The sequence below is a fragment of the Gallus gallus genome, chromosome 5 (assembly GCF_016699485.2).
Source record: "Gallus gallus isolate bGalGal1 chromosome 5, bGalGal1.mat.broiler.GRCg7b, whole genome shotgun sequence".
Classification (NCBI taxonomy): domain Eukaryota; kingdom Metazoa; phylum Chordata; class Aves; order Galliformes; family Phasianidae; genus Gallus; species Gallus gallus.
The window spans coordinates 26,813,185-26,827,208 of record NC_052536.1 but is presented as its reverse complement, the minus strand read 5'-3'; the positions used below and the strand labels follow the sequence as shown (position 1 = coordinate 26,827,208).

At 45.4% G+C, this 14,024-nt stretch overlaps 1 protein-coding gene across 6 annotated transcripts in view; it reads right to left on the bottom strand.

Moving 5' to 3' along the window:
- MAP3K9 (mitogen-activated protein kinase kinase kinase 9) overlaps window positions 1–5,810 on the bottom strand; it is a 54,090-nt gene extending 48,280 nt beyond the window's left edge. For 5 of the 6 annotated variants that reach the window (XR_005860548.2, XR_005860547.2, XR_005860549.2 and 2 more), the window contains exons 1-2: window positions 5,245–5,810; window positions 1,357–1,770 (exon numbers count right to left, since the gene is read on the bottom strand). Coding sequence is in view for 2 of the 6 variants with exons in the window: in XM_015287580.4 (XP_015143066.3) it covers window positions 1,357–1,770; window positions 5,245–5,545 (715 nt within the window). In the remaining 4 variants the exon portion in view is untranslated. The remainder of the gene's footprint in view (window positions 1–1,356; window positions 1,771–5,244) is intronic. The other variant, XM_040702033.2, reaches the window with a different exon arrangement.
- Between the last annotated feature and the right edge of the window lie 8,214 nt (window positions 5,811–14,024).

Below are 14,024 nucleotides of genomic sequence, written 5' to 3'. Positions count from 1 at the left end.
AAGTTTAGAAGATTGCCTTGATTTTTCAAGAAAAAAGGGAAATTTTAGTAGCATAAGAATAATATAGAAATTAATTTGAAAATTCATAGCTTCTATTTTCAAACTCATCAATATAAGTTAATACTTGTGGCAGTGAATATAAGTAGTTAGTTCTACTATAGAAGAAAAAGTTTCTAGTTCTACTAGAAAAAAAAAAAAGATTAAAGGCCAAAAAAGCGTAGGGAGATTCTGCAGACTTGAAATTTAAAGCATAGTAATGGTTAATACTAGCTCTAGCAAATTTAAGATATTAAAATTCCCACCTGCCAGACCTCTCTGCTAGATATTACTGTCCTCAAAGCAAAGGAGGGCATGTGCCTGCATCTCAGCCACTCATTTCATTGCACTTCTTATTAATTCAAGTCATAAATACAAATGGATTCATACTAACACATCTAACTAAATCACTGCAGTTAATATGCAGATAGTTGATTTCTTTTGCCATCTAGACACGAAAAAAGCACAGAGAAAGGCCAAACAGTTGCAAGCTGACATCAGGATGGAGATAATCTTTAAGCCACTGTAGCAGTTTGCTCTAACATTCATAAATAATAGTTCTGTGTGCATTTGACTTCAAGGTACAGTTTGGAGAAAAAAAATAGATATACTACCAAAAAAAATCCACCTCAGACTGAGGACAACAATGCTATTACTTCCGTGGAATAGAATCCAGAATCATAATTATTGATGCTCTAGTCCTTGTAATTTAATGGGTCAGCTGCATCCCATGTAACACACCACAAACATCAGCTCCAGACTTTGGTGTACTGGTTCATTTCATTTATCTGAATTAATGTTTCTGTCAACACTAGCTCTGTGAGGGACTGGGAGAAGTTCCCACTTGGTAGAGATTATCTCCCAGAAGGAAATTAGGCTTATATCTCATACATACAGCAAAATATAGCAAGTAAAATAAAAGCTTTAGAACATTAATCTTTCCAAAAGACATCTTTATCCTTCAAAAAAGTAGAAAGAAGGTGCACAGTTTAAGCTCAAAAGTACTTCCCAACACACCAGAGTCCACTGAAGTGCCAGAAGAACTAAGATATTGTACACATGAGAACTACTACAGAAGCATACTCCAATTACAGTTACCCAGTCACTTAAGTCACTTCTATGAAGTAACAGCATTTACATGTTTTTCTGTGGTCTGTAGCACCAAACCGTAGACAACTAAACCCCTCTGGAATTAAATTAGAGGATACAGTGGTTCACAAGAAAGGATTCCTAAATTAGTGTTATTTCCCTCTCTTCTATATACTATTTCTTTCTGAAAATTTATCCCAGCACCCTTACTGTTCAGTGTATAGCACTTACTGTTGCTGGACTTCAGGTCACGGTGAATTATAGGAACAATTGCTTCCTCGTGCAAGTAGTTCATTCCCTTTGCAATTTGTACTGCCCAGTTCACTAAAATGTCAGGAGGTATCCTTTTACCAGACAACACTCTATTTAACGATCCTCCACGGGCAAACTCCATGATCAAGCAAAGATTAGGTTCCTTCAAACACACGCCCCTGAGGGCAATGATGTTAGGATGCTTTAACATTGCAAAGAGCTTGGCTTCTTGGCGGACATTCTCAATGGTCTGGCTGATGTCCTCATCAGGATCATAGCGAGCTGCCTTGACAGCAACCTCATCTCCTATCCACACAGCTCGATATACTTTTCCGAAGCCCCCTATGCCAATGATTTCCTCCAGAACAAGTTCTGAGAAGTCGATCTCCAAGACTAGGAAAAGAGGAAAAAAAGAAAAAGATGTAAATGTTTAGCAACTATGCAGCCCGTATATTAACTCAAGGTCCATGTTGCCTGACTGCACCCTTATCCTTATAAGATGGGCCAATTTTCTACCCAAAATTACACAAATGGAAGCAGTAGTCCTTTCTGATAACATTTAAGAACTAGAACAGTAATAAAGAACTTGTAGTATTATAAAAACTTACATAGTCACTCAATGGTGATGATTTCAATATCACAGCTGTGTATGATACACTTAAAAATATCATCATCTTAAAATGCTGAAATGCCGTTAAGGATAAATCCTAATTTCTTGCCCTCACTGATAGCGCAATATTTTGAAAACTAAAACAAGAGACACCCACATGCTAATCTTCACTGATGTGACTATAGTGCCTAACGTTATAGAGTTGAACATAAACATAAAACACATCTCCTGAATTCATCCTGTATTTGAAGGTTTTTATTCAACTGCCACTAACAATCCTTTAGACCTTCCAAAATCAAGCTTATTCCTCCACACTTTAAAGGCTTTGCAGACTTGTTCCCCATGAGATCCGTCTGCCAATTCTGACAGTACCGATGATTGCATGACAAACAGATGGATCAGACTGCATACTGAGTATGCAGAGCTAGCAATAAGGAAAACAATTTTTTACTACTGCATAGTGCATAATAAGAAAGCCTGTTTTCTTTTCTCTATTGTTCCACGAACAATAGAGTCAATGATAAGTCCGAGAAGAAACAAACACGTAAGCCCGCAGCAGGACTCGCGGGAAGGGCGCGCAGCGCAGCCAGCCCGCGGCCGGACAGCGGCGGTGCTGAAGGGACAGCTCCCCCCGGGGTCGCGGCTGCCGCGCCAGAAGGAAAAGGCCACACACGGAAGCCGAACAGCGTAGGGGCCGTCAGCTGTTCCCCTTCAGAAACGGCAACCCCCTGCTGGATGCACACCTGAAGCAGTGTGGGGCACACAAGCGACATTTACGCTTCCGGGTGAAATTTAAGACACGACGCTGCATGGAATTTTGAAATGAGTTCTTTAATTTGCAAGAACGATCTTAGCTTCGCCTTGAATGCGTGTACGTTTCTTTAATGTAGACTGGCCTTCTCATCCTCAAACGTAGTTTAATCAGAAAAAAAGCTCACTTTTAAACAAGCTTTTTAATTAAAGAAGTATTCTGTATTGATTTAGTTTAATTTCACAGACTTGGCTGTACTGCTACAGTAGCACATAAAAAGACTCATTTCCCCTTATCTTTCTGAATACACCAACCCCTTTTCTAAGCTCAAGTTAATTTATCAGACATGCTATAATAAACTGTAAAGACAATGGGAACATACAGGGTGCAGAATGTATTGCTGTAGAAATTATGAAGTGCTATCATCAGTCCAGGACTGATAAGGAATTACGGAGCCTGTATGCCATGAACCAGTGGTGAAGTTGACGATTGCAAAGTAATCGTTGTTTAATCACTATTTATTATACCATATGATTAAGCTACTTAGCTGAGTCCGTCATGCATAAGAGCCCGTATTGTAAATGAGGGTCCTTCAAATGGACCCATCGCTGACAGCCTCAATAGGGATGCAGGGAGAGCATGCTTGGTAGCTGTCCTTCAGGGTATCGAGGTAAAGCTCAAGTGAGCACCGTGAGGATGGCTGGAAGTGTGAAGTTACTCACTACCACAACTCTCAGTGGAAGCAATGTCTCAAGACCTTGCACTCCAACACCTTCATGATACACGAAGATAAACTTCAGGAAGCAACTAAAAATAGCTTCTGCGCTGAGGTGCACATCTCTAGAATGACACCCTGCATTACTGCTACAAATTACTACTCTGTATTAGTCCATTAAGCAAGTTAACAGTGGATCGTTACTCCAAATAGCTCTCAAGTTAGCAGTGCCAACTCTAAAAGGGAGCATCGCTCCTTGTGAAGGGCAGATAGACTTGTAACATCAAATTTCAAAATCCAGTTCAACAGCGACCAACCTTTCCACCTGTCCAAATCTCACTGTTTCTTAAAAAACAAACACCACCACCACCAGAGCCCTCTAGCACATTGAAAACTTACTGCAGGGGAATAAGTTCTATTCCATCATGAACATATGGTTGCTTACTTGAGAAAAGAGGCAGTGCTGTCCTAATAGGGCAACAGAAGGGTAGAAAGGGAAATGGTGCAACCCCCCAGCTGTTCCTGAACTACCTTGACACAGAAAGTGTAATAGGGCAGGAGAATCCATAGTTATAAAGACTGTGCTTAAACAGGCCAAAGCAGGAGAGGAGCTGATGCTTCAAGAACTTCTATAGAAATGGTTCTTCCCAGCTATCACAAGGCAAAACCTACTGAGCATTTGCAGCATTTTCTGCATGTGGGAAAAAATACCTCATACTGTTCCAGCAAGAAAGCAAGCCCCATTGCTGCCCAACAGTCTTTTCACATTTCCAAGGGCAATTTTAAGAATTACTGAGCTCTCCACCTAAGTGCTTTCAAGCAGATGTGGAATAAGGAAAAAAAAGAAGCTATTAGTTGTATTCCTTGGAGATACGTCCCAGATAGGACAAAGCATCTCTTTACTCCTTTTACTTTCTAGAAAAGGCTGCTAATCTGAAGATTTATCTCTGCCCTCCCCCTCTCCCCAAAAACAAAAAACAAACCCACAACTTTATTCTTGCCTGAATTGTTAGTATTGATAGAAACAAGATCTATTAACAGCCATTCCATCTTGTTTCACTTTCTGCAATTGTACGTGGCAGCAAGAGTAAGCAAAAATGAAATGGCTCAAAGGCTTCAAAACTTCTCTAAAATGAGGTACAAACCAATCCCTCCATACTTTCAGCATCACACCTTAATCACACAACTCTCAGGTAGGCCCAAATATCCAAACTCTGACAAAAACTCATTCAGAAGTGTTTTTAAGCAGCGTTTGTAATGGCAAATGGGAACCTGCTAACACAAATTAACATAGAAGTAAAAGATAATATACTACCAGTTAGGAGCAAGGAAAATAATGAACAAGTATTAGTAACGATTGTTGCAGAAAGCAACTGCTTCCCATGCAGCAATCTCTCTCTCCTTAAGGACGTTCTTAAAGGGGAGCCAGCGGAGGCTGCACCACTGCCCAGCCACGAAGCTTCAGCCGTTTGAAGGTTGATAGCCCACAGAAGCATAGTATTTAACAAAGGGAAACGGCGATAAACGCGAATGCGGCGCTCACGTTACCGAACCCGGAGACAGAAGAGCTCCGGGCTCCCGACAGGAAAGGCCCCCGGGCAGCTCCGCGCCGTGCAGGGCCGAGCCGCCTCGCGCTCCGCTCCCGGGGCCGCCCCCGCGGTGCCGTCCGTGCCGAGGGCCGGGCCTCGCCGCGCCGCTCCCCACCGCCCGGGCTCTTCTCCCCGCCGCCGCGGCCCCGGTCCCCCTTCCCGGCACCCGGCCCCGCGGCGCCCTCCCGCCTGCCCTCCTTACGCTGTATGGCGGGAGGCGGCGGGTAGCGGGCACGCAGCTCCGGGCCGCCCCCCTGCACGCCGCTGCTCACGTAGTTGCTGGGGAAGATGCCGACGCGCTGGTCGATCTGCCCCGTCCACCAGCCCTCGTCGCCGGACACCTGCGAGTCCCGGGACAGCACCTGCACCACGTCTCCCGGCCGCAGGCTCAGCTCGTCCTCGCCGCACGCCTCGTACTCGAAGACGGCCGTCCAGAGCGGCCCGCCGCCCGGCGGCTCCCCGCCGCCCGCGCCCTCCTGGCTGAGCGCTGTGAGGGGCTCCATGGCGAGGTTGCTCCATAGGGGGAGGCGCCCGCGGCAGCCGAGCGCTGCGGGGGGCGGCGGGGCCGGTACCGCCGCCTATTGTTCATGCGGCCCGGCGCCGCCCGGCAGCAGGTGCCGCCGCCGCGGCCCGGCCCGGAGCGCCTCAGCCCAGCGCGGGAAGGGGTGAGGGCTGGCAGCGCGTGCCGCCGGGCCGCCGCATCCCCCTCCTCCCCGCCCGCCTCCGCCTGCCGCCGCGGCCGCGCATCCCGGAGCCACCTGACTCTCTGGCAGCTTCGGCGGCGGGAGGGGAGGGGCGGCCCGGCTCCTCTCCGCGATTGGCCGCCGCTCACGCCCGTCAACGCCTCCTCTCACCTGATTGAGGGCTCTAGCCCTCTCGGCCACGCCCACCCCCCCTCGCTCCGGAGCCTCGCTCTCACCGGCGTCCCCCCCGATTGGCCCCCGTCCCGTCAGCTGCCGCTTCCCATTGGCCTCGCCGCACTTGTCAGTTACGGGATCCGAGCCCCGCCCGCCCCGCCGCATCTCGTTGGCTGGGGAAAGCGGCGCGACGCGGGGAGGTCCGAAGGCGGGCGGACGTGAGTGGGCGGGGCCACCTTCGCCCGCCGCCAGCTGGAGGGCGGGACCGGCCGCGGCGCCGCTGGCCAATGGCAGCGCGGGCCCTCTGAGCGGCTCTGAGGCAGTGGTTTTGGGCGGGGTTGCGCCTGCGCTCGGCACGAGGCCGCGAGAGCGCGCTGCGGGCGGGGCGCCGCCATGTTGCGGTGTGAGGAGAGCCAGGGGTTGTGGTGCGGTCAGCTGGAGCCGATGCAGTGTGGAAGTGCAAACACGGGCCAGGAGGGGTTGTGGCTTCGTTTGTCCCCAGGTGGTCAGGCTGTGCGCCAGCACGGGCGTTACCTGGGCTTCAAACAAGGTTAACACAGATGGCTCACTAAGTGAAAAATCAGTAAAAGTGTTCTGCTGACTGATTAAAAAAAGGGCGGCTTTCTTCACGTTTCACTGCAGGTGTCACTGATAAGCCTGCAGGTGAAAAGTCTCGTGGTGCAAAACCTCCTGACTGGAAGTGCTCACTTTCCCAACATGTTACCATGTGAAGACTTGGGCTTAGCATCTGTTAGGAGTTTTGCAAAGGGTATTACACAAATCTTAGCTGCTAAATGATTCATTTTTAATTCTGCACTCCAAGTGAAGCATTTGGCTTTGGTTTGGAGCTTCTGTTGCTTTTTTAACGTACAAGGTAGCACCCAATGCTTCCTCAATGTTCTGCAGTGGGACTTTTGTCTTTCCCTCTTGCCGTTGGGGCTGGATCTCAGGGTGCACTCTCTCCACTGTTCTTTTGTTATTAAACAGCGCTTTCACCATTAATCTGAGCTTATCCAACGTTCCTGCTGCTGAAAGGGACTTCCCTGCCCCATGTCACATGCCTGACCTGCTTTCCTGATTCCAGCAGCAGTGACTGCGCAGCTCTAGAGTCATTTCAGCTCATTCAACTAGCTGAAAGCCAAGCCACCCTGTAAAGGCAGTGAGATTTTAGTCAGCTTTTCAGGTTGGTCTGACTCGTGTTAGGACTGTGCACGAGGCATTAGAGCCAGCATAGCATAAGGGCACAGGATGGGGTGGGGGACAGCAGACCTCTCCTGTTCAACCCACAGTCAGGTTAGCTTGCCTCCATCATGAAGCTGGTTGGGTTCGCAAATGGCTGTATCTGTAATTTTTGGAGTTCAAATAAGAGATGGTTGAGGAGAAATCTGAAGGAGTGGTTTATTTAAAACATCTTATTTAAAACACCCTCCACTGCATCCAGTACCTTTCTAGCTAGTTATATTAATGGAAAATAATGGCTTCTTTAAACCACACACTGGGGAAAATACAGTCCAAAGTGAATATCATTCTTTAAAAATTGACCTATAATTAAATTTAATGAGATGCAACAAAATAAAGGTCTCCCATCTCTTAACCAATTTAAAACAGAGTTACACTACTGACAGTGAAAATTCTAAGTAAATTGACTTTATGCATGCTCAGATTGTCTGCTGCAGCAATGTAATGAGACAGAGCCCTGCCCTCATGTGGAGTGCCTTGGTATCATGGTATAGAGCCAATTTAACTTGTAAAATAGATCTTGCTTTTTTCCTCCTGATGCTTTTTCCTCCTCCATGATGTATTTCTACAGGGATAGACTCACTTGTGCAGGAAACCCAGACCAACAAGTGCCTGGAGTGGGAGAGTGACCAGGGAAATGCTCTGCAAGAGTCCTCATAGGTTTCTACCATTCTCAAAGATTTCTCTTGGCATCATTCACCAGCCATGTCAGAAAGCAGTTTCTGCCTGTAAAGATTTGGGTAGACCAGGAAGGTGGTTCATCTATTTATTTTGATCACGAGAGTCAGTTAATGTTAAACTAATATGTCAGTAACTGGCAGAAGTCAGAAGAAAACAACATTAAATAGTGTAGGCAGTCTGTGAATGATTTTTCAGCACTTGCGAGATACATAAAGTTTTGGAATAGTGCATGATTGTCTGATGAACAGCATACATGCTATAGGGGAGGGTTTTGTTGTTTGTTTTTTCTTATGTGCTTTCTAAGACAACCCTATATGTTCCCATTATTATTCAGCAAATCTGAACAATGAGAGTTAGACTGTAACTTCAAATCTCAAAGTCTGTATCTGAATCCACATTCAGCGATTCTGAATATTTGGCAACAGATTTCATTACAATGTGTTTAAAAAAAAGAGACTAATCTGTAAAATACAGATTATAATCTGAATGTAGTTCAGAATGCATTCATAATGGAAATTTAGGACCAGCAGTTTTAATGCAGGCTTAGTTTTGCTTCTATGTTAGAAAGCAAACAGAGGAGAAAAGAGAGACCAATCTATCCCTAGCCTTAGCTTCAAAAACTCTGCCCTCCTGATTGCATTCCATTATTCATATACATTTAGAGCAACCATCTCAGCTTTTGCCCTATCTTCTGTGGATTATTTGTGTAAATTATTCACTAGTGCTTTCTCTTTCCACTGACACCTTTCCCTCTCTTAACTGGACCTAGCTGTTCTATAAAAACATCTTTCTAATATACCAGTCCATAGCTATAGACATATACTGGTTATCAGAATCTTAGCACTCCAGGCTCCTTGTCTCTGTGCTCTGTATAGGCAAAAAAAAAATCAAAATGCTACAGAAGAAAAAAGATCCAGAAGGAAGAAACAGTACCAGTATCTACAACATAGTACTAGAAAGTCATTACTCTGTTGTTCCAACAATAGCTTTGGTGCAAACACATCTCTGCCAGCACACTTAGAAGGTATAAAAGATTAAGGAGCTGCTCCTTGGTGTGTCTCCTTAGTGTAGCTCACTCCTTATGCATTCCATGGTAATTTATATTGCATCTTAAATTACCCTGGCACTAATGCTCTCATTTGGCTTTTATACATTTCCTAGGATGTATGTCAACTGTGTTCCATGGTCATAACCACAGATAGAGCCATATAAAGCAATCTGGAGATGTGTCTAATGCCAGTAGACAGTTATTTGATCAGTGACTGATAATGTCTCCTCAAATAATGTCAGCTTCACTGGTGAATTGATTCTTCTATCATTATAAATTGCCTCACTGCATGGCTGTAAAACTGGACTGTCCTTTTTCCTCACTTTAAAGAAAAGTACTGCTTTACCAGCATCACTTCAATGTAGGTTTGCTCTTCATGCAGGGGAGAGGTAAGCCACTGGTAACAGAAGCTGTACAAGCTGTGCTGTGCTGGCTAGGCAGGATACTGTGAATCTGGGACTTCAGCATCTGAGTCAGTACAAGAGGGAGCTCTGCTCTGCTTCATAAAATATATATGCTAATTTCCCAGATGGCTATATCTTCATGGAACAGATGACCTGGAAAATAAAACAAGACTGAAAGCACTGGATAGTGGAAATTCTGGGCTAAAATGTGAGTTTCTTAAAGATTCGTCTTTTGAACTCACAGGTCACAGTATGATTTCACACACACCACACAGCACTGGTACATTTATCAATTTATCAATTTATTCATATAAGAAAAATAAATCAGAGAGAGCTTCAAATGAGCTTTCTAACTGCACTGGAAGATACGTAGCTAAGAGAAATTATGTCCAACTTCGATTTAGTTATGACTTCAATTTACATGCTGTATGTTTTATTTCATTCTAAACTGCTTGTATAGTCCCTATTTCATTTGGCATTGGTGTGTTGGCAGTCCTGCAGAGGAGCACCAGCACTGCCCCACAGGTAACATTGTGCCACATCTTTGAAAACTCATGGAACAGTAATATAAGCAATTTGAGTAGAGGATCTGAGAGAAGTTACTGCAAAGCAAATGCTCCCATTACTGCTCAGCAAAGAAACTAGAACAAACCTCTCATGAAAGAGCACTGAAATCTTTATAACCATTGATGGTTTCAATCTTCCCTTTTATGCTGCATGTGAAGAATGGAACAGCACAGCACACTTGAGTGACACTACCTGTGTATGGTTCAGCACTCCCTCAGAGCGTTCAGCTTCCTGCCACACTGCCAGCAGCACCGTGGCTTCCCCTAGAGGCCTGTTGCCCAAGGAATGACCAAGTCTTTCTTTGTAAGGACAGTGAGTTTTTGTTTGAAAAAACCAAAAGCAAATCAAAGCCAAGAGAAGAGCTTGTTCCTGGCTTTGTGGAGGTTCTGAGTTTGTCAAACACTTTGAGTCAGTTCTCAGGTTGCTGAAGCCATCCTTGAATAACTTCAGAAACACAACACAAAAATGAAGATTCCTGCATGTGAACTCAAACCACTGGAGACAAATACAAACCTTATTCCTAATTCTAGCGGTGCATTAGAAACATGATACACAAAGACATAACATCCGTTACCAATACCAGCATTCATATCCAATTTGCAACTTTATACCCAAACCATAACTGTGCTAGATCTATCATTACAAAGTTATCAAATTAAATAGCTTTTCATTTGGAGTAAAATAATCCTCCTTATTGAGGCTAATGTCTTTTTTCTCTAATACGTATTCAGTAAGTTAACTTGCTACTCAGAATAATAAACCTCAGTCTAAAATAAGACCAAATAGGTCAGGGCTGTAGTAGTTGTTTTTATTTATGCTGTCTTGAGGGAATAGGCAACATTTGCCTACTGCCTCCTTTTATTTACAATCACAGTTTAAATTCTTAACAGAATTAGTTAGAGAAGCCTCTTTAGAAAAAAGTATCAGTTTTTACTGGAAAAAATCTTCTTTCTACGTTTTTCTACAGTGTGTCTACCATACTGACTAAACTCAAATGCTATTCTGTATGCATCTAATACTTCATAAGGCAACTGGAAGGGGATCTCCTTGTACTTACATAGAAATGGACCCAACTCCGTTTTGATCTTTCAGCAAGTGCGGGCAGAAAGACACAGAGATCGTATTTTTATTCTAACACCTTCTCTGGCAGCACCAAATCCATGGAGATTCAGAGACATTGAACACACATTTCACATTATGCTGCTGCAACTATCTCAACGTATGTGCCTTTTCATTCCAGAATTCATTAAGTTTACCTTTTTTTCTACTTTGCTAATTGATGAGCTTTGGCTCTCCCCACTGCAAAGAGGACTGTGCAACTCTATACAGCTTGAAGCTTTTGTAGAATACAAGAGAAGTACAATTCTTGGAGTTCTCCTACACAGACTGCTGAATGCCATTGACTCTAACTAGCACCAAATAGCTCTCAAAATATAGTATAAAATAAAGTTCACTTGAAGGATACATGCCTCCTTCTTCCTTGTAGCATAGTATTTTCCCCCCAAACTAAAGGATCTGTAAGAGTGACATTCATTGATGTATGAATGACAGGCTTTCTGCACATGAATGTTCCTCAAGCATGTTTTCCTGCTCTGCTGCATCTGGAACTTTGTGTCACTGGGAAGCTTTAATGCTCATTAAGCGTTATAGCAATTGGACAGATCAATACAATGGGAAAGGTGTTACAACAAAGGTACAAAGACAGAAGGACCAACACAATAGAAAGGTACCATAAAGGAAGAGAAGAAGATTGCTCACCCGTATCATAAGATTCCAGGTTCACAGTAGAAAACTTCACCAAGAGGGGATCTCCAGAAAGAGAACCTTCCCCAGTAGCAGTCAGTCCTTAAATGGGGTCTAAGAGAGGTGCAGGCAGGCTCCTCCTCTTCCAGTCACACACATGAATTGCCTTCACCTGTGCTCCCAGGGCTGGCCGGGTCCTTTCCCCAGGTGCTCAATCAGTGGTTCAGGCCATGACTCAGCAGTTCCCATACAAGCATTCACATCAAATTCAGACCAGCAAAGATTCTGTTCCACAGTGGCATCTACTCTTGTTAGACTGAAGCTTCTAACTCAAGCAGGTGCCTACCTGGGATTGTGATCAAGTGTCTAATGGGATTAAAACTCTAAATTGAAATCACCCTTTTCTGATAAGCTTTAGGAAAAATTAGCATGCTCTTAATTCTTAATACTTTCATAGAATCATGGGATGGTTTGGGTTGGAAGGGATCTGAAGGATTATCAAGTTCCAAGGCACGTGCTACAGGCAGGGTTGCCAGCTGCTAGATCACAGCCTCTGCACAACCTGTTCCAGCACCTCTTCACTCTCAGTAAAAACTTCTCCCTGGCATCTAATCTAAATCTCCCTTCCTTTAGTTTAAAAGCCTTCCCCCTTGCCCTATCACTATCTACTCGTGTGAAAAGTTGATTTCCCTCATGTTTACTGTATATGTAAAATATGCTACAGTGAGACCATTTTGATAGCTACAAAAAGATCATTTTCCTATTTTCGGATGGTTATCCCTTCTAGTACAGGGTAGCTTCATCACGACTAGCAAAGAATTGGGAGAAAAAGCAGTAAGAAATACGATTCCCTTCTACTGAATTGTAGCGCATGAATTGCTTTGTCTAGTTATTCCTAGCAGAAGATGTCCACCCTTGAATTGCTGATAGCGTGCCAAAATTTCTTTACGGGGATAATGAAAGGAAAGGTGTACAAGTTCCGCAGCTGAAGGGGAGGAGGATGTGCGCGGCGGCAGGTCTCGCAGCGACGTGCCACGGGGAGGTCGCGCTCTCCTCGGCGCGGGCCGGCAGCCGGAGCCGCGCAGCGCCGCCGGGGGGCGCAGCAGTGCCGCGTTGGCGCCGGTGCTGCTCCGCCGCGTCGGGCCCGGCGTTGCGGCCCCGCCGGCGGCTGCGTCCCTCCGTCCCGACCGGCCCTCGAGGGCTGCGCGTCGGCATCGCGGCCGTTTCGTCCCCTGCCTCCACCGCCGCCTGTTAGACGGGGTTTATTTTTCTGTTCTGCGGTAACAATGAAGAAATTCTCTCCCGAGCTATTTTTGGTCCTGCTGGAGCCACACGCTGCTTCCTCAGGGCTCAAAGCTCATTGTTTTTATTCACTCACATGAAACAATTGCAGGCTGCTTAGAACGTATTTGTTTTCCAGTTCCCCAAACCATTATCACCTTTTCCTGTTCCTCTTGAGAAAATGGGTCCTTGATACTCGGCCAGGTTGCATTATTTAATTTCCTGCACGCTTTGGGTGAAATCGTCACAAGGCGGGCACTTTTACTGAAGGGAAACAGAATCTCAGAAAGAATGTGGAAGAAAACCTTACTCTGGAAAAAATAAGCAACTTGCGCAACCCTGGAGGAATGAGGCAGTGTGAGTCACAGCAGGCACAGCTCCTCACCCAGCCCAAATCTCACCCAGTGAGGAGAGCTCGCTGGGCCCTGCACCCATCCAGCAATGGTGGGGCATGCTGGGACATAGCACAGCATATAGAAGGGCATATATGAGATATAAGGTGTATGGGAGCTGCTGAGTCACAGCCTGAACCACTGATTGAGCACCTGGGGAAAGAACCCGGTTAGCCCTGGGAGCACAGGTGAAGGCAATTCATGTGTGTGACTGGAAGGGGTGGAGCCTGCCTGCACCTCTCTTAGACCCCCATTTAAGGGCTGACTGCCACTGGGGAAGGTTCTCTTTCTGGAGATCCCTTCTTAGTGGAGCTTTCTCCTGGGATCTTCTGATACGGGTGAGCAATCTTCTTCTCTTTCTTTGTGGTACCTTTGTATTGTGCTGGTCCTTTTGTTATCACACCTCTGTTGTGATACCTTTTCTGTTGTATTGATCTGTCCAATTGCTACATGAGGTTGCAGGTGCCTACAGCAGTATAAGAAACTCTCTTCACATGCTTTGTATTACTAGCTATATGACTGAGCCTAATCTTATCAAGGGCCATGAGAGGCTCGGAAGAACTGGGTCTACAGGCTTACCTCAGCATGCAATTCTTCTTTGGTAGGCTCAGGGAATCAGAAAGCTATTTATGTTGGAAGGGATCATTAGAGGCTATCTAGCCCAACTCTTCTGCAATGAACAGGGAGATCAGGATGCTTAGAGCCCCATCCAATCTGACCTTGAGTGTCTCCAGGGATGCAGCATCCACTGCCCCTCTGGGCAACCTGTG